The sequence below is a fragment of the Branchiostoma lanceolatum genome, chromosome 17 (genome assembly GCF_035083965.1).
Source record: "Branchiostoma lanceolatum isolate klBraLanc5 chromosome 17, klBraLanc5.hap2, whole genome shotgun sequence".
NCBI classification, from domain to species: domain Eukaryota; kingdom Metazoa; phylum Chordata; class Leptocardii; order Amphioxiformes; family Branchiostomatidae; genus Branchiostoma; species Branchiostoma lanceolatum.
Window position 1 is genome coordinate 14,663,676 of NC_089738.1, and position 19,782 is coordinate 14,683,457.

At 39.4% G+C, this 19,782-nt stretch overlaps 1 protein-coding gene across 1 annotated transcript; it reads left to right on the forward strand.

Moving 5' to 3' along the window:
- Positions 1 to 318: 318 nt before the first annotated feature.
- Positions 319 to 19,550, forward strand: LOC136422454 (uncharacterized). Its single transcript, XM_066410226.1, has 32 exons — positions 319 to 415; positions 887 to 1,088; positions 1,907 to 2,039; positions 2,430 to 2,658; positions 2,921 to 3,051; positions 3,214 to 3,373; positions 3,840 to 4,072; positions 4,438 to 4,630; positions 4,958 to 5,067; positions 5,204 to 5,268; positions 5,577 to 5,743; positions 7,611 to 7,819; positions 8,278 to 8,394; positions 8,956 to 9,184; positions 9,311 to 9,420; positions 9,863 to 9,927; positions 10,606 to 10,724; positions 11,272 to 11,453; positions 11,907 to 12,284; positions 12,557 to 13,070; positions 13,519 to 13,692; positions 14,074 to 14,207; positions 14,543 to 14,657; positions 15,115 to 15,299; positions 15,708 to 15,888; positions 16,302 to 16,403; positions 16,719 to 16,828; positions 16,997 to 17,073; positions 17,427 to 17,584; positions 18,051 to 18,190; positions 18,532 to 18,726; positions 19,287 to 19,550. The coding sequence occupies exons 1-32, from the start codon at positions 319 to 321 to the stop codon at positions 19,548 to 19,550; spliced, it is 5,478 nt and encodes a 1,825-aa protein (XP_066266323.1).
- Positions 19,551 to 19,782: the final 232 nt, after the last annotated feature.

Genomic DNA, 19,782 nt, shown 5'->3' on the forward strand with positions numbered 1-19,782 from the left:
CTGTTAGACTAGCTCAGTTCATTGATACAGTTGGTGCTTTGACCAAAAATGTCAGTCTTAGTTCCGTCTACCGAGGACAGTTATTGGATTGACAATTGGGAAGACTAGCACTACCTGACAGTATCTTCTGACTGCTTCTTATATTCATATATTTGCCCTTGCAGTTATAGACTTTGTAATTTACACAAACATGTCTGAATAAACTGGGAGCAAGGCATTTGAAACCGTGTGAGCTGATGAAGGTTTCAACCTATTACTTCATTCTGCAGAGTTAATTCCATCATTGTGCAGCTGCGAATGATCATAGCCTACTCAGACATGCCGGCTGTGCGGAACACCCTCGCTGCTTCCATCACAGAGGGGGACCTGCCAGGGTCTGCTGTCTACCCAGAATTCAGCGGGTTTAGCATAGCAGGTATGAACTATGACCCTTTAACCTTCAGCCAGCTGAGGTACCCAAATGGCACCAAAATTGTATTCTTTTTGGTTAATATGGGTTTAGGAGGTAAGGAGAAGGTTAACATTAAGATTAGTGCTCACATGTCTTCCCTGGTCAAGACCTACATGTATGTGTTATGCCAAAGGGTGGTTGTATCACATACACTGCCTGAACAATATAGATACAGATACCTGGTACAATTTTAAGCATTTTGATTTCTAATCAATGTTCACTGACTTATAATTGAGAATAGCCACAAAGCACTGAAGGCTAGTGGTTATAACGTTACATGTATTAAGTAAAGATCAGTGTGTAAGGTATCATAGAAAACTGCACAGATACTTTATTCCATTGTCTGAGAAAAGCTTCATCTCCCATTTGATATGTATTTATTCATTCCAAGATAATGATAACAATTACTGTGAAATCCTTCTCATTTCACCCTAGCTCCTGTATCCCCTGCCCCTGTGGACCTTGCCTTTGTAATCGATGGTTCCAGTACTCTGGGACAGGACGGCTTCCAGCAAACAAAACTGCTGATGACCAAGATAGTCCAGGAGCTGAACATTGGAACAGCAGGGTCAAGGGTGACAGTGGTGCAGTATTGTCACAACGGATGGCAGGAGTTTGGATTGGATACGTATACCAGGTAATATTATATATTACTGTAAATGCAGAAATATTTGCGGTGGTTTTATTGTTCACGGTTTTTGCGGTGAACTTTCAGCGCGAACTTAAAGCCACCGCGATACTTTTTGCCCACCTATGATTGTAGCGCTGCTATTGTTTCCAACGCAAACTTAAAACCCCCGCGAACACTCCATCTTCTTCCTATCGCGAAATAAAATCATGCAATACATACCTATATGTATTTGTCTACTGTTCTTTGTCCATTGCAAACTTGGCATATGTTTGATAATGAAAGCAACAGATGAAGATATGTTACATAGTACATGTACATCATGTGCATGTATTCAATTAATTTTAATCAATTCAAGGTTACCATCAATTTTGCTTGAAAAGTTGTATGCCAAAATGCTGTATGGGTGATTGATGATATCCAGCTGGACTCTGTCATTGAAGCTGGCATGCATGAGCTTTTTCTCTCCATGAAAAATGGAGATATAGTTTTGGGTGTGTCTGTCTGTGGGTGTGGGTGTGTTTGTGTTTCCACACTACTGTAGTCAGCATAACTCAAGAACCTCTTGATGGATTACAATGATATCTTGTATGTGGGCGGGTGTTGTGAAGCCAAAATTCAAGGTCGATTTTGGGCCCCCTGGTGTGTGACCTTGGTACTGCAGCAGAACTTCTGTTTTTGTATCTTTTGACCTGGACGTGCTATGGTCTTGATTTTTAGGTGGCAGCTTGTGATGTGATAAAGAAGTGGTGTAGGTTTGGGCCCCCTAGCAGCTTGTTTCTTTTAGAGCTTTCATCTAATTGTCAACTCATACTTTTCTCTTTAAGCTCAAGAACACTACAACAGGCTATCAACAACCTTGAGTTTATGGATGGGGGCAGCAACCTTGCAGATGGTCTGAATGTGCTGTACAAGTTTGGTTTCATCAGGAGGAATGGAGGAAGGCCAGGCATTAAAAAGGTCACGGGCTGTATATTATTACTTTTCATTGTTGTTATAACAATATTGCTGCACTGCTCTTAGTATTATCCATTTTGAAAACTTGTTACTTTCAGGTGATGTTGCAACTGACAATAATACTGAGTCTCTTAAACCCAGTCTAGTAATTCTATTTTTTTGATTTTATCCTTTCTCAGAATTTCTCACTTCTGCCAGTTTGCAAAATCGAAATAATTCTTGGGGTACAAACAAGAATTGTTTGGGTATAACTTACTTATAGCACCTTGGTGTAGCTATGAGCATCAGCTGTGTATAAAATACGCACTTGCTCATACCAAGTGGCCTGGAATTATCCATCCGTTTTGACTGGCAAAAAGTTTTCATGAAAGGTTTTTGGCATCTATTCTGTAGGGTGCAATAGTGATTGCAGAGGAAGGTGCTGCCAGGGACCCAGCGGGTGCCGCGCGAGCTGCCGCCCAACTCCATCTCTCAGGACTGACTGTCATGGCAGTAGGTGTCGGCCCTGGAGCAGCTGGACTCTCTATGAAGATTTCCTCAGACCCGCAGTTTGCCTTTTCTGTGAGAACGGCCAGCGAACTGTTTCTCCTCAGGAATGGCTTGGCAGACATGCTCTGGGAAGGTAGATAGCAAACATCATCAAGTGATTATAAATAAGTGATCAGGATAGTTGTTATTGCTTTCATAAAGTCTCAATTTGAGACTGGAATTGTTACGATGTGTGACACATCGTAACAATTCCAGTCTCAATTTGAGATCATGTGTGTGTGTTGCTTGACTGCATTATTTGTTGTTTGGCAAAAGGTTTGCTGAAAATAACCGCCTTCTCTCAACTTAGATAAAATCAATTTTAAGTAATATGTGCCTGTCTTCATTTTTTGTAGCTGGACTCAACGAAAGGCTGTATGGAAGCTTCAAACCTAGACCCGGAATTCCATTCAACGACACAACGGCCACAGCCTTCCTTCACCCAGAGAGTGCAGAGTATGCCAGTGTATTGGAAAAAGAAGCCGTGGTGAGAAGGAAATGTATTGACTTGTTGGACACAATAAAATTTCCTAAAAAGATACAAGTTTACTTAGATTAACATACAGACTGTGGCTCTGAAGAGTACAATGTGCTGACAAAAATTTTTACTGACAAAAATTTTTACTAGATAAAAAATGTTGTTTCTCAGGTTCATGCAAAACTGCAGCCTCTTGCTGGGAAGTTGGTTGTAAACACCATCGGCTTTGGAGCAAAGCGGGGAGAGTTACGAATCAACTTCCAAGTAGACCTCTCAGTTTCTGTGAACATCACAGCTGTCAAGGAAGCTCTAAATGACTTAAGTGGCTTGGGTAAGTTTTTTTTGTTATAACAGCGTTTTGTAATGGGTGATGTTGCAAAGATGACACAATTCATGCATTGTATATAATGTATTTCTATCCTTATCTGCATTGATCATGAAAGGTTGATTGGCTAGAAGGACAGAAGTTAAAACATGTTGGGCTACATGTATGTCCGTGTAATGTTAAGTAGGTAATTCTATGTTGCCGCAATTCTGGTCTTGAACTAGACTGGCAGAATCACTTGAATGTCTATCTTGGTAATACAGAGTCATGTGAGTTCAACTTTCTGTCACAACTCCACAGCAAAGGAAAATGACAACAAATAAAGGAATCATGTATTATTACATGATACGTCTGATAAACATCAGCCAAGCTGCAAGCCATAGATGGATAAATATGTAATCTGAGGTAACACAGAATACCATTACTGTTACATAGATGTACCTACATGTAATCTGTCACATTGGATCTTCAGAACTGGTGGGATTTCAGTACCCCCTCTGGCTGACTAACTCTGGCTGGACAATCTCTGCATCACACAATGTCAACAACACCGCCCTCACTGTGGATGGGGACCCAGCAACCGTCTGGAGTCCTGGAGACGATGCCATCAACGACACCTGGTACCTGACATATGATCTCCAAAATGTCCACACATTAACAAAACTGGAACTTGTGTCATCTGAAGTCAAGCTTTTCAAGTTACAGGTGTGTACAGATTTTGCTAACTATTGTAATCCTCTTCAGAATGCATAGATTGCATGTAAAGTTAACCCAAAGTATGTGGTGTTAAACTTTTTGTACTTCTAATCAAGGTATGCATTCACACCTAATAATCCAAGGAACCAGTAAATTGTAGAACTCTTGTAAGTTAAACCCTGATTCTGTAACATAGATGTAGAACCTTTTTCTAGACTAGCAAGTTAGTTTAATCTTCATTGTCTGTCTCACAATGTATTATTATTCACTAAATCTCTTTATGCTTATACACTGTCATTAATTGTGATTCACTTGTAATTAGCCTATGCCATGGGTACAAATTCACAATAAACTTTATACACTGTATTGTCCAGGTGTCACGTGGAGTTTCCCCGGGAGGCGTCTGGCGCTGGAGGGATGTGAAGACGTTTGCAGCCAGGCAGGGGGTCGGTACAAACCAGTTCAGTGGCTTCAGGATGAGGAGCCGATACTGGCGCCTACAGATCTTGAGCACGTATGGTGGACTCTCCCCAGTCGTTGGTGAAGTGAACTTTTTTGGACAAGCAGGTAATTTTTGATTGATCTTTGTATTGTTTTACTGCTATAATGTCTAACATATCCTAAACCATTTGCAGGAATATATACTATTTTGACCATAGTTTGCCGATAGATTCTGACCAATATAAAAAAGATACTTAGTTCTTATTTCATGCATGCATTGCAAGTTGTGCCCTATGAATTAGCAAGTACAATGTCGTATAACCAAGGCAGTCATGTTGATGTAATGATGGGATATGGTAAATAGGAGCTTACTCTATTACAGTATGTACATACATACAGCTTCTAAACTTATATCTTACAATTTCAACATTAATGCTTCTCTGTTTTCTCCAGCTGTGGACACTACTTACCTGACAGTGGAAACCCTGGACACGTTCATGCCTTCCATGAACAATGTGGCTTCCGAAGAGTTCGTCAACTTCAAACTGGTTCCAGAATGGGCTGTGAGTAACAGTTGAAGTCTTACTGAAGTCCTTCAATATTTAGATGCTGGTCTTGATTTTGACTTAATGTTCTTTTTCCCATTTTATGGTCTTGTATACTGCTTATTCTGATATGTTTTTTTATGTGTACACCTAGGCAACCTTCCTAGCAGAAGACATCACAAGAGTTTACAGCATGGTCGTTTATGATGTGCGCAACAGGTGAGGCACACTTTCATTATCATGTAAATATATAGTGCATTACCATTGAGCATAAAGATAATTATTTGGTTATCATATAATGAAGAAGGTTTGCACTCATGATTGTTTGATGTGATTGTAATGAGCTACATCATAGAAAACTGCGCTATCACACTTGACATGCATGATAAAGAGGTAACATTACTTCCACTATCTGCCATAGGTCAAAGTTGTGTAATTGTTGCAGTGACATTTGTATATGGTCAAGAGATGATATGTAATAAGATAAGTTTTCTTACATGTGTATTTGCGTTGTCTTCTGAATTCAGCTATGGAAACACAGCGATAGTGATGCAAATATTGGCAGACACAACAGCCATCCCAGCTCTTCAGGCATCCCTCGAGGATTTCTACAGTTTCAACGACACCTTCAACATCCCCATTTTCAACCCAGTTGTTTTGACAATGTTGCCAGGATACCAGTTCACTGCTGACGGTAAGCACATTATAGATTGATGTTGAGGTTAGAATTTAGTACAATGAGTAAAAGGGGTGTTGAAATTTTTCAGACAAAGATGAAAGCTTTGGTTAAGAGGGATAGGTTAACAGCACACAGCAGATAAAAAATTGTACATTCAAGTGATTGAATTAAGATAAATCCTTTGACAGCCAAATTCGAATGCAACTTGTGAAGGAAGTTCACTTTGCTGTGGTTTTATCACGACATAATCTTGTATAAAGATTCATCATTTGGTGCTGTTAATATGAAGTTATAATTATCTCCATGAAAAATGGAGATATAGTTTTGAAGGTGTCTGTCTGTCTGTCTGTTTGTCTGTTTGTGTTTCCGCACCACTTCAGTCAGCATAACTCAAGAGCCTCTTGATGGATTACAATGATATTTGGTATGTAGGCAGGTGTTGCGACGCCGAAATTCAAGGTCGATTTTGGGCCCCCTGGTATGTGACCGAATTGCTAAAAATTTTCACCATGAAATGTTTAACTGTACTATCATATTTTACTGTATTGTATTTTGCTGTACTTCACAGCGCAATTCAGGCATCCAATTCATCATCATAGCTTGTCGCAATGTATCTCATTTGTAAACTTAAGTAAACTTTAGTAAACTTTTGTGAACTTTTGTAAACGTTTGTAAACATTTGTAAACTTTTGTGAACTTTTGTAAACGTTTGTAAACATTTGTAAACTTTTGTAAAGTTTTGTAAAGTTTTGTAAACTTTTGTAAACTTTTGTAAACATTTGTAAACTTTTGTAAACTTTTGTAAACTTTTGTAAACATTTGTAAACTTTTGTAAACTTTTGTAAACATTTGTAAACTTTTGTTAACTTTTGTAAACTTTTGTAAACTTTTGTAAAGTTTTGTAAACTTTGTAAACATTTGTTAACTTTTGTAAACTTTTGTAAACTTTTGTAAACTTTTGTAAACTTTTGTAAACTTTGTTAACATTTGTAAACTTTTGTAAACTTTTGTAAACTTTTGTAAACAGTTGTAAACTTTTGTAAACTTTTGTAAACTTTTGTAAACTTTTGTAAACTTTTGTTAACTTTTGTAAACTTTTGTAAACTTTTGTAAACATTTGTTAACATTTGTAAACTTTTGTAAACTTTTGTAAACTTTTGTAAACTTTTGTAAACTTTGTAAACATTTGTCAACTTTTGTAAACTTTTGTAAACTTTTGTAAACTTTTGTAAACTTTTGTAAACTTTGTAAACTTTTGTAAACTTTCGTTAACTTTTGTAAACTTTTGTAAACTTTTGTAGACGTGAGCCTTCCCATTAGTGGGAGGTACTGTCGGTCTAGTAGGAAACAGAGAAAAACACAGTTAGTATCACTCATAATAAGAGTTTTTCTTATGTATCATGGTTTCAATCTTCAACCACAACTGAATACTAGAATTTCAGTTTCTTGACTTTATCTATCTTTAGTCTGGTATCTGTCAGTATAAAGCATAAGGGCAATGAATGTAATACAACGGGTTCAGACAATGGCACTTAAGGCGGGGTTACATTGGTCGTAGGTCATGGCATGACTTTGATTTCCAAGCAGGCTGAGACAGAACCAACAAGAATCTGATATACAGTATTTTCCATGACAAGACAGCTGACTTCTTCAGGACACGTGTAATACATGTAACATGTGTAGTTTATGGCAAGTGGAGTATCAAACCAATTATGCAAATAAATTCATAATATATTGCGACATGTGTAAGTTTGTTGAAGGTGTTTATGACCAAGCATATATTATGTAACTGTGTAAGTCATTTGCATAAACAGAATAGTTCATGGAGAAATGAGGTCTACGAACTCTTGTTTTAACTGTTTTCATCCATGTATGCATGTAGTGCCTGTGTTCTCACGGTCGATGGACGTGGCACTGTTGCTGGATGGGGCAACTGCCACCACACAGGCCAGCTTTGATGCCTCCAAGACCTTGGTGAAGAAAGTGGCTGGTAGTCTGGACATCCCGAATGCTGCACGGCTCAGCGTTTATCAGTTTGGCTCAACGGCTTGGCAAGAACTGGGGTATAGATTCTACAGAAACTATCGTGAGGTACGATGTTGCTTCAGATGATTGTCAACGTTTTCTGACATTGTGCGATAATCTAGTATCATGGTGATATCGCATACTTAGGGTTTTAGAGATGGACTTGCCATGATAATCAAAGAATACGTTGATTCAGTAAAACCATTAGAAAAGATAACACCAATTATATTTTGCCAAATTTTTTCCATTTGCACATCTCTGTATGACCTCAAGGTGAACAGTGAAAATGGTAATATTCAAACAATAGAAAAGGACTTGTATCTCAGTGTATGTTGTAAAATGTAATTGATCCAGGCTAAGCACACTGGAGTTAATTTTAGATTCATACGTGAAAGTTAAGTTGCACCCATTCTCTGCATGGCTGGGTAGATACATGTATGGCTGATAAAACATACAGTTGAACATGAACATGTTTATATATGGTAATCAAGTCTGATGATTTACTATGGCTGTAATCGCTTCAGGTAGGGGAAGCCATGGACATGCTACAGCAGAAGAATGGAGACAGAAACACGGGAGCAGCCCTACAGAGTGTGTACCAGACCGCCTTTAATGACCCACAACGGGCCGGAGTTCAGAAGGTGACAAGTCCAAGATTTACCAATATGGCTGCTCTCTTTTTATAACTTAATATATGGTCAGCAGTTTTCATTGAGTGTCGACCATGAACCTTTTTAGATAGCATTTGGTTGAATTGCACGCCATCAAGATTTGATTCAGATGGAATGTAAAAAGAAGTTAGACTCCTTGGTGTGACATCTTTAGTGTTTTCTTTCAGAAATGAGAGAAGTTTAATGCGGATACAAGAAATGTAAAAGTAATAGGATCATAATTTTTTGACAAACATTTAATCCTTACACACAACGTACATAAATTGCTACGGGGAGCTTTCGAGACGAACTCTGTCTCTTCGTCAACCCGGTGTTGCTATGAGGTCTCAGCCAGGATCATAATTGTTTGTCTCTTTTGTTGATACATTGCTTTCTGATTAGGGATTGTGCTGAGAGCATGTATGAAACATATGAGACTTTTGAAATCACTGCTGACTTTGCCTCCTTAGAACTCATCAATCTGCAATAGAAATTGAGGAAGAGCAGTTTGAGCTTGTTGCATTTACTAACAGTATTTTATTAACCCTCCAGGTTGCTATGGTGGTGACATCAGGAGCTTCTGATGACAACACCCTCTACGCATTAACTGCAATGCGGAGTGCAGGCATCATCGTGTATGGGCTGGGTGTTGGCTATGAGTTTGGGAATGCTGGAAGCACAGCATCCGGATTCAGTCATACCTTTTCGTCATCCGGATTCATCAGCAACCCGGGCAGGCTGTACCATCTTGGAAACATGCTACCAGAAATGGTCAACAATGGTGTATATTTTTCTGTAAATCCTCACTGATTCTGGTCCACTAGCAGTAAATGGTGTATGTTGAAAGTAGCTTTAATGTTGTGGCTTGATTTAATGTCTAATTTTGTGGTTCCCTTTTTCTTAACAGTTGGAAGTACCACTCATGTCTCCTTCAGTCTAAGTGGAGATTATGGCCCTAGTTTAAGGAACCCAGCCTCTGTGTCTTACTCTGGAGTTGTTCAGTCCTTAGATGCTGGGGTAAGATATCTACATTCAGCTTTTGCGTCTCAGTTTTCTAATGTTATAGTTGTTGTTAAAGTTCAACAGGTGTTTATGTCAGAAAAGCAGCCTTCTATTGATGTCCCTGTTACTTCTAAAAGGACTTACTTTATCAATTGTTTCGAAAGCATTGTAATTTTCTAAACTGTCAAGTGAATCCTTCATCCATCCTTGCAACTGGCAATTTTTTTCTTGTCAGCATTCAGGGAACATGTGATGAGGCATGTGGTTGAAAGAATTGTGAGAATTTGTAAAAATAGTGGTGAAAATTCAGAATTCTTAACTGTCAAATTATGTTTGAATTATCACAACTTCAGAAATATCAAGCATCTAGAATCATTCTTAGTATAGAGTAGATGAACATTATTTTACCTACAGATGACTATTTTGTAAGAAATTGATGTTCTTGTGTCAACTTTAGGTTGGGCCGCTTCTTCGATCTATCACTGGATTGCAGACCTCCACACTCTCAGATATCCAACCCTGGTAAGTACCAGAGTACACAGGCCTTTTTTCCATAACTCTCTGCGACATTGAAATATTAATCATACTCAACTTTCAGCACCAGGGACAGTACCTCTCTTTGCTATTTTAATAAGACTGGTTTATTTCAATGATCTCATTAGCAGCTGTGAGGCTGAATTGCCGAGACACAATTACATTTCATTTAAAACAACTACTTTATCAATTTAGTACTTTTGATATGAATGATATTTGTTTTCTATCAATTTAGCATCAGGAGAGCAACTGCGATTGTGATACTTTTTGTTTTGCACAAGATTAGTATTAATGTTTCTTGTGTGCTCTAGCTGCATTCCAAGAAATAAACAAGTGTTTTTTATACTACCAGGTAGCTTTAAGGAGATGATACCTGATATATTGATTGCCTAGCACCAAGGACAGGTCCCATGTAACTTTACAACAGTTTCAGCACTAAGAACAGGTCGGACCACAATGCTTTCACCATTACTTTAGGAACAATTTTGCTTCACTATTGTTTCAGCACCACAGACAGGACTGTTGTATCTCATACCATCAATGCGTAGTACCTATTTTCACTTCCAAAGGTAGAATTTTTGTCAAACCTGTTTGTCACCTGTTAGCATTGCCCATACTTGAGCAATTTGCCTGTGTGACACCACTACCTTCTGTCTTATTGTATAGGACGGAAGGCTCAGTGTTAGCAGTGTTTGCTTTAACTGTGGCAGACTCCAGCGAAGTGAATCTTGAGGACTCCTTTACCACCGGGGGTGGCAGTGTTGGAAGTCAAGACAATTTCACAGGTAACATGTTACATCTCAACTAATTCATGTGCTGCTTGTTTAGTCCCGGCCGATGGCCGATAGATAGATAGAATTCATGTGCAAGAGGCAAAATTAACATAACCATAAAAGTTGACAAAGAAGTAGTAACCCCAATGAATTTTTGTGAAAGGAGGAACTTTCTTGTAAAACTTCAAAATTCAAGCTAATATCATATTCATATTTTATGTACCTCCCATTGCATGTGTCTTGTCCTTCAGTCTGCAGCCATTCAGTCTGCATTGGCTGTTGTGTTTCTATGATAACCTGATAACTGCTGGAATGTGCAAAAGCCTGCACTGCCTTTAAAGCCACACCAAACTGAATCATGTTCTCAAATTTCTACACTGTACAGCAAAGATTCTAATATTACTTTAGAGGCTCTTCTAGCAACACAAATCAGCAGTAGTGAGTACAACTTTGGTGATTACAACATGGAAGAAGTTGGATTAAACTGTAGCACTTTTTGTGTGGCAGTTGTATTTTGCTTGGCAATTAATCTGAATCTATTTTATTTTTTCATTTCTAGCACCATCAAACCCTGACTACAGAGGAACGGAATTCATTGTTGGCTTCCCAGAGAACAATGGTCCTGACGATGCCAATCCTCAGCTCTTTGTTGTTGGCATGACGAAAACAACCAATGTCACCGTCCAGTCCAGGAGTGCTGACTTTTACCAGAGAGTGACTGTGGAGGCAGGGACAGTGCAGGTCGGTAAAGTTCATTATCTGCCAGACACTGTTTTTCTAGAATTAAAACTGTTTATCTGAACTTTGCTATTTTGTTGTTAGGTTAACTATCATGACGAACACTCACATAACATTGCTTGAAGAACCATCCTTACATGATCTTCCTTCATGTTTGTTGAAATGCTAAGACTTGGCATTGCTTAAACATAAAGGATTTGAATTGACTATGTAGTAGATGCTCTGAAAGATTCAGTCTTGTCACCTTCTGTCTCAAATTGTAGATAATCATTAGAAAGAGAAAGTGCAATATGTTCCTGTTTCCTTTTTCCAACATAATGTTGATATTGTCAAACAGCTAGAAATATGCATACAGTAGTGAGACTCACTTTTATGAGCTGTTGATATGTTGTTTGGATACAGTGTTACAACAAACAGACAAACAAACCAAATTTATTAAACAATTATTTTCTATAGGCCATTGCAATTCCAAAGAGGTATGAGATCCAAGGATATGCTCTGGATGCATTTGGGTTAAAGGTCACCTCAGATGAAGAGATTGCGCTGTATGGACTTTACTCCAAAACATCAGCTGCCGACGGCTTCTTGGCTTATCCTCTCGATACCCTTGGAACAGAGTACTATGCCGTCTGCCTGCCGCCATCAGCTTCAGAACCTTCCTTGATCACAGTCATCGGCACAGTTGATGGTACGGCAGTGTATGTGACTGTCTCTGCCCCTGCAACTTTCACTGGCATCATGTATCAACCTGGGCAGATCATCAGGTTCTTCCTGAATGCCCAACAGACGGCACAGATCCAAAGTTCTGGTGACCTCACAGGCTCCTACATCACTGTAAGTTCTGTGTCGGTTTAAACTTTTGGGAGATGAGTCACTTCAGAAGAGGTATAGAAGATGTCAGATGGATCATCAAAAACGTGTCTGCTGTTTGCATAGTTTAGAGATAATCTTTTGTGGAATTGTAAAAGATCTGTTATGATTTATTTAAAAGTTGATAAACCAAGTGTTAGTATTGTATCTATTTTGACAGTTTTGTTGTCAAAGTTCCTCTTAAACCCCAAATCTGGCGACCTTTCTTCATTTTTGATGTCCTTTTGTTGTTTCAGGCCGATTCAGACATTGTGGTGTACAGTGGCAATAAGTTCACCCAGATTGCCGGTGCAGCCGATGACGGAGGCTACCTGATTCAGCAAATTCCTCCTGTAGAAACCTGGGGGAGGGAATTTGTCACAGTTCCCATCGCTGGACGTACTGTTGGGGATATCTACCGCTTTGTGGCTGCCAGCGACAACACAGTAGTCACCATCAGTGGCCAGGATTATAACCTCAATAGGGGGGAATTTTACGACTACCTTCCAACCACGGAGGAATTCCAGTACATCAATTCCTCTGCTCCCGTCATGGCAGTGTTGTTTGGGGATCCAGGCCATAATGAGTATGCAGCCTCAGGCCCGTTCATGATGGTCGTTGCGCCACTGGAGCAGACTGCCTCGGATTACACCTTCACCGCAGCAGCTTTCAACACCACTTCCTCAGCCACGTACATGGCCAGCATTGCTGTAAAGGACAGTGAGAGGTTAGGGATGTACGTAGATGGCAACAACATTGGCAGTTTACCAGGTAAGGATTGCATAAGTACACTTATGATTTCCTGGGATCAAAATTATTCTTACACTGCCAGGCACGATTGTGTGAGTGTCATAACAGATCAAAATGTTAGAAGTGAATCAACTTGATTTGTCTCTGATGGCAATTTCAGAAGTCATCTTTAAAAATGTTGGAGTTGACTTCAACTAAGTTGCCAGCAGATCTTAGATCCTCCCACAATATTGTTGAACAGTGATGTTTCTGATTTAGGGAGAAAAGATTTGCTGTTCCTGTTTTCAGAGCTTAGTTAAGTGCCCAGAAGTGGTCTGTTGCCTTTCTCTGAGGAACAACAGCTAAAAAATAAAAATTGGAAAAATGTTTTTCCATAGGATATGGTCCTTGTTAAGCTGTGGCTATGTTAGATGAATGATTTTGAAATTAGTAATTTCTTGCACTCAAGTCAATCCATGTTTCTCCTCAGGTTGGCAGTCTGTGCAGGGCAGGGACTTGGCGGCTGTGTCCTTTGAGATCACTCCTGGTCCCCACCGTGTCCGCCATCTCTCCCCAAATGTCCACTTTGCCGTGTACGTCACTGGCTTCACTGACATGGAGTCATACGGCTACCCTGCTGGAATGCTGCTGGCTGACTTATCTGGTGTGTTAAAAGAATCGTTATTGATGTTCCTCTTTCTGTGTTTATTTCTTTTAAAAATGCCAAGTTTCATTTTACCTGGACTATTGTAAATGTAAATATTATAGTGCTTTGGGGGTTCTGAAGCTGTTTTTTTAATGCAGCAGTGATAAAGGAAGGCTTTGTAATACAAAAATCTCTAAGAATCCAAGAATGACATTAGTTCTTATTATTATATAGTAACCAGTACTGTACCAAGCTCTCTTTGTGGTTGATTTTGACCTTCTCCCTTCTGCCTAACTCTGTAACCAATAGAGAATGGGGTGCCAAATGGCCACTTCAGTGTGCCTGTTGGTTCAAAATCTGATGATTCTTAATTTTTTTATGAAATGACCTTTTCTTCAGCTTGCACAAACACAACACCAGCAATCAATGATGGTGTGGATAATGACTGTGATGGACGAACAGATGAGGAGATCCCAAATGGCCTGGATGATGATCAGGATGGGATGGTTGATGAGGACACCTCAGTATATCTGGTGAGCTTCATGCAACTTAAGAATCAGAAGAATTTCAAAGATTACTGTACATTAGAAAACTGGAGAATGTTTTTGTTTTTCTGGCTGAATCTCTTGTTTGAACTTTGTAAATTCTTCAACAACTTTCTCTTCTCCATTCCTCCGTACTCAATTGTAAGTTTAACACCTTTGGATAAAGTTCTATTCAATGGTTTAGACAGGTTATAAATAATACACTTGACTTTGACATGTCTGTTGCTTGTAATGAAATTTGTCAGTCTATGACTATAACAGATAATCTATTGTCCCTCCTGAGTTTATAAAGAGCTGCATGTTCATATAATTCTGTTCCCCAGTGCTCCCCCAACCCTTGTGAGAACGGAGGTGTGTGCACAGAGTCAGTTGACCAACGTTCCCCTGAATGTGATTGCAGACCAGGATTTGTAGGGACTTTCTGCCATGTTCAGCTTGGTGAGTATTTTTTAACACATACATTTGCTGCTGGATAAACTTGCAGCTTTACTTGTATGCAATTGATCCTGATGTTTGTGAAGACTCATATTTTTATCTTCATCGAATGAGCAAGTCTTCACACGCTCCAATTATTTCACCTGTTTTGGAAGTTTTACCTGGTACAGTGCACATGTCCATGCTTTTAACATGTACACAATGTACATTTGTAATAATGCTTAATGTTTAATGTGTGCTGCTGTTGATCTTCTATTGAAGTAAAGAGTAGATATCTGGGTGCTTAGTCAAGTAGGTGAACCTCAACTGCTTGCATACTGGGAAGTTCTGGCCTCACTCTGTTTGTCTTAGTTTGTGTGGATAGAAAAATTGCTTTAATTTGTTTTCAAATTTGCAAAGCACACATTTTTGGGCTTTGAATTTGGCATTCATTTTTTTGGGTATTCTTGCTCTCTTCCAGCCCTGCAGTCAGTAGAGGGCCCCACCTGGTTGAACACCAGTGGCTGGGTGGTGGTGAGTTCTGTGGGTGGTGAAGCTAACCTGACCATTGATGGGAACAATGCCAGCTACTGGGAGCCAGACCCAGTCCAACTGATGTCTGCTCGAGCCACAGGATCTTTCTACCTGGAGTTGGATCTGGAAGAGGTACATTTGTATGCATGCTCGTATTTTCTTTAGGATATTCATGATGATTGTTCCTGGTGTTTAACTTCTATACAACATGTAGTACTACATAATCGTCATGATTTGTGCTGTACAGTGGATTGTCTTTGACTGTGGCTTGAATATTTATGCTACTTTAGTCTGGTAACCATACCTTTGGGAGCTTTTTGGTACCTCTATAGTACTGAGAGTGTTCCCCACCTGCCCAGTTCATTAGCACATTACGGCATTGGTTTCAATTACTTCGCGGCAGTCATTAGAGAGGCCGACTGGAAAGATAGGCTGACAGAGAAAGACCAATGCTTAGTAGAACATAGGTGGGTAAAACTAAGATAGCCCATAGAGAATAGTTACCTGAAGCTAACATGATTTCAACTTTTCTTTTGTTAGCACTACCAACTGGACAGGTTAAGCCTCACCATCCCAGCCTTGTCAGGAGGTTCCACTGACATCAGTTTCCAGCTGTGGATGCTGCAGTATGGGATGGCAGGAGCAGATGGAGTCGTCTGGAGGGATGCAAGAACCTTCTTCTTATCACGAGAACAAAGTTCCTGGACATGGGAGTTTAGAGGCAAGTAATCTTTTATCATGAGATGCCTAGCAATTTATTCACCAGTCCTGTACTTGATGTATCTGATGCAAATTGAATGGTTATCATTTTTATACCAGAACAAGGAAAAAGTATCACCCTTTCTAAGAAAACTTCTAGAATTATGTTAAAAGATAACTTAGAAGCAGCTGTTGTCTTTATTTGAAGTGACCAAAATCTTCTGAATCTTGTCATGAACAACTAAATGGTTTTTTTCCAATACATAAGTGTTGTATGCAACTTTGTGATGAAAGAGGCCTATCAGAGCAAACAGCCCTGAAGATTTGGTTGCTTTTGGTCGCTTAACATTTTTACACAGGATACCAAGTTATGGTCAGTTATGGCCTTTATCTTTGTTGTCACTTCACTGTGTGATACCTGTTACCTCTCTGTAGGTTTCCGTGCGACTGGAAGGTACTGGAGACTGGTGATGCCGTTGGACAGGCAGAGTGGCTCCCTGGCTGCAATCGCTGAGGTTCAGTTGAGGGGACAAGTTGGTATGTGCAGTAACTTATGCGGTGTATCTATGAGGATAATAAACTTCAAGTCATTCTGTTGCTCTCTTCCACCCGTCTCATCGGATTATAAGCAAAACATAGAAGTTTTCCACAGCCTACTTTCACAAGCATGGTTTTTGTTCTGCATGAACTTCCAAAAAAGACCTTGTTAGCTTAGCAAGCACTTCTACATGTATACAAGTCCAACAGATGTGGTAATATGGTTGAATGATATACTAAACTCTTTTGTTCTCATATTTATGATATGCATTATTAGCATCAAATAGTGACATTTATTTGTTTCCATTCCTGAAGTTGTGGCCCAGCAGACGAGCATGCTTGAACTGCCCCGGAGCCTGGTTCCCCGGCTTCATGACATATCACCCATGCAGTTCATCAACGTGAAGACAATGGTGGAGACCAATGTATGTTTCATTCCCTTGATGTTATACAATTATGACTAGTTCCTATATGTATTCTCACATTTTGTTCAAGGTAAGATCCGTACAAAAAAGCTCCAGGCTTATACAAAATGTACGTCATGCTGTTGTTTTCATGCATTATAATATCAAATTCATTTTGTGTTTGTGTAGCTGATGGAGCTGTTTGGAACAGATGCGGGCCTGTGCTGCCAGATTTACTCTATCCAGGTCTTCAAAGCCAATGTCAGGTGGGTTAATGGAATGTCACAGAGAAAGTGATGAAAGTTATAGCCTCTGAATGAAGATACTATAAGATTGCATTTTCATGAACATTCTTGCATAAAGACTTAGTAAACCTTTACTGTGAGTTGCTTATGTGTCAATTGTCAAGTAAAACTGAGTTTGAAAGGGTACATGGTTGAATGGATTTCTAAAAAAAAACAGATGTTACATTGACTCATTAAATCTCTTGTAATACACCCGTTTTCAACAGAAGGACTCTAATGCAAGTCCAGATTGAAGATGGCAGAGAGAATTTTCTTAAGCACTCAAATTGCTTTACACAATCCTTATCTATTATCCTCTATATTTGTCCTTGCAGATATGCCAATGCAGTGAATGTCCAGATCCGCCTGACCTACCGTGCCACCATGACCAACTTCCTGACTGTGTCCAGCCAGCTGCAAACTGCTGCCTCCACCGGGGCTGTCGGTTCTCTGACTGTTACTGGCTACCAGGCATCCATGCCAGGACAAAACAGTAGGTTCAATGACTACTAGTCTAGTGACACACCTTACAAACCACTCATAACCGATAATTTCATTCAAAAGCAAAGAATTTACTGATCAGACAAGATAACTTTGAAATTCCTGCTTTCTGGTTATTTTCTCATGGTTTGTGTACTATTGAATAATCTTTTAAATTGAACTGAAGAAATGTCTTCTGTACTTCAATTGGCTGAAATTTAGAATTTTCAGTACCATACAGTATCATGTATCTTGAGTTGTAACCTTTGAAGATTTTAATCAGCTATCAGTAACCTATTACATGTGAATTAATGCAACTTGTTTTACTCAGTGTTTTATCTCATTTGATCTCATTTGATCCGTTAGTCATTGAAGGGTTTCAATTAGCTGTCATAATTAATTTATTATGGGTAGCTTGATATAACTTGTCATTGACTGTTCTGCTCAGTGTGTCATCTCACTTGGTCTGTTCCATACAGTCAACTTGGTGTCCACACCTCTGGATCTGGTGTTCATGTTGGATGGATCTGACAGTGTGACTCCACAGAGCTTTTGGAGGGCAAAGGCATTCTTGAGAAGTGTTATTGGGGAGTTCCGGCTAGGGCCTCAGTATACACAGGTTTGGGAATTTACCTCCTTTACCTATCAAATCCCGCCAGCAGAATTTTCCAATTACTCATTAAATCTGATTGTTCAATATGCGTTAGCCTCAATGGAATAGGAAATTGCTGGAATGGTTCAAGAATGCAAAATTCATCTGGGCACAGCAATGCCACTGTACAGTTGAACTATTGCAGTACAGTTATGTTCAAATTACAAAGAATATTCTAGACTTGCATTCATGGGATGTTTTTTCTAACATGATAATTGTATGCAATCATATGGCCATTCTGAAATAGAAAAGGTGATTATACAGAAGTTTAGCATTAAATGTGTTGATTGTGTTTCAACAAAATCCAGGTGTCAGTTTTCCAGTACGGTGGTGAAGTTCGCCAGGAGTTCACTCTGAGCTCATACCAAGACCACAGAGCTCTTGCTGCCGGGCTTGCAGCCATAACACAACTGTCAGGTCCCAGGCGAACTGGGGCTGCTCTGCAGTATGCTGTCAGGAATGGATTCTCAGCACCAAATGGTGGCGGACGGAATGTTGGGAAGGTTCTTATCTTTTTTTTGTGGCAATATCAGATTATCACTTTCTAACTTTTGTTTTGTGTTCTTTATTCTGTAAGGGGATATATACAAATGGACCTTGAACCTTGGATGTAGTGTTAGCAGTTACTGTAAATCACTTTGATATAGCGGCAGGAAAATATAGCGGTTGGGGGAAAATGGAGTAGGTCACGGCACTTCATTTTAATGGTGGGAACAAATTACTGGCTTGAATATTAGTGATCAAATATTAGCGATGATGAAATTTTAGCTGTTAACTAGTGACAGTTAAATCAGCTAAAATTAAGTTACAGTTAACAAATCAAGAATTACAGTATTTCAGGTCCTCTCTTGAAGAGCTGTTTGTTTGTTTGTTTTGCATGACTGTACCTTTAGTTGAAACACACTGTTTTGTAAGTACTAGCTGTGTAAGACTGGACAGTAAGGTTTGATTCACTCACACCGGGAAGGAACCCCACTCTTTTCAGTAGGTGTGGCGGAATCTTTGATGTGCTCAAGGTGTACATTTACTAATAGTTGTACTAATCAAAACTTTCCCCCTGTAGGTTCTGGTCCTTCTTTCAACCGGAGTGTCTGCAGATTCAGTGCAGCAGGCAGCTAACGATGCTGCCCGGGCTGGCATTGTTGTCTACGCCATTGGAGTTGGAGTGGGACCATCCATCAACATGTATCAACTGCAGGGAATAGCACTGAGTGCCTCCACTGTGTACACAGTCAACAACTTCTACTCACTTGCAGGCTTTAGGGATGAGCTATCAAGAAGATTCTATGCTGGTAGGTCATTTACATTCATGCGTGGAGTGTTTTGAGTTTGATAGCAGATTACCAGACCCTTCAAAGAGGGTATAATCCCCAAATTTGGATAAGATAATTTCTGAATTGACATATTCAAGTTGTGTAAGGTGAAAAGAGTCAGTTAGATGTCACAGGCCAGTACTCTCATCTCCCAAATAAACGTACCGGTACGTTTATTTTTTTCAGCCTCAAAATCCACCCAGTACGTTCTTATTTTGGACGGTACGTTTATTGTTTTTTTGAAAA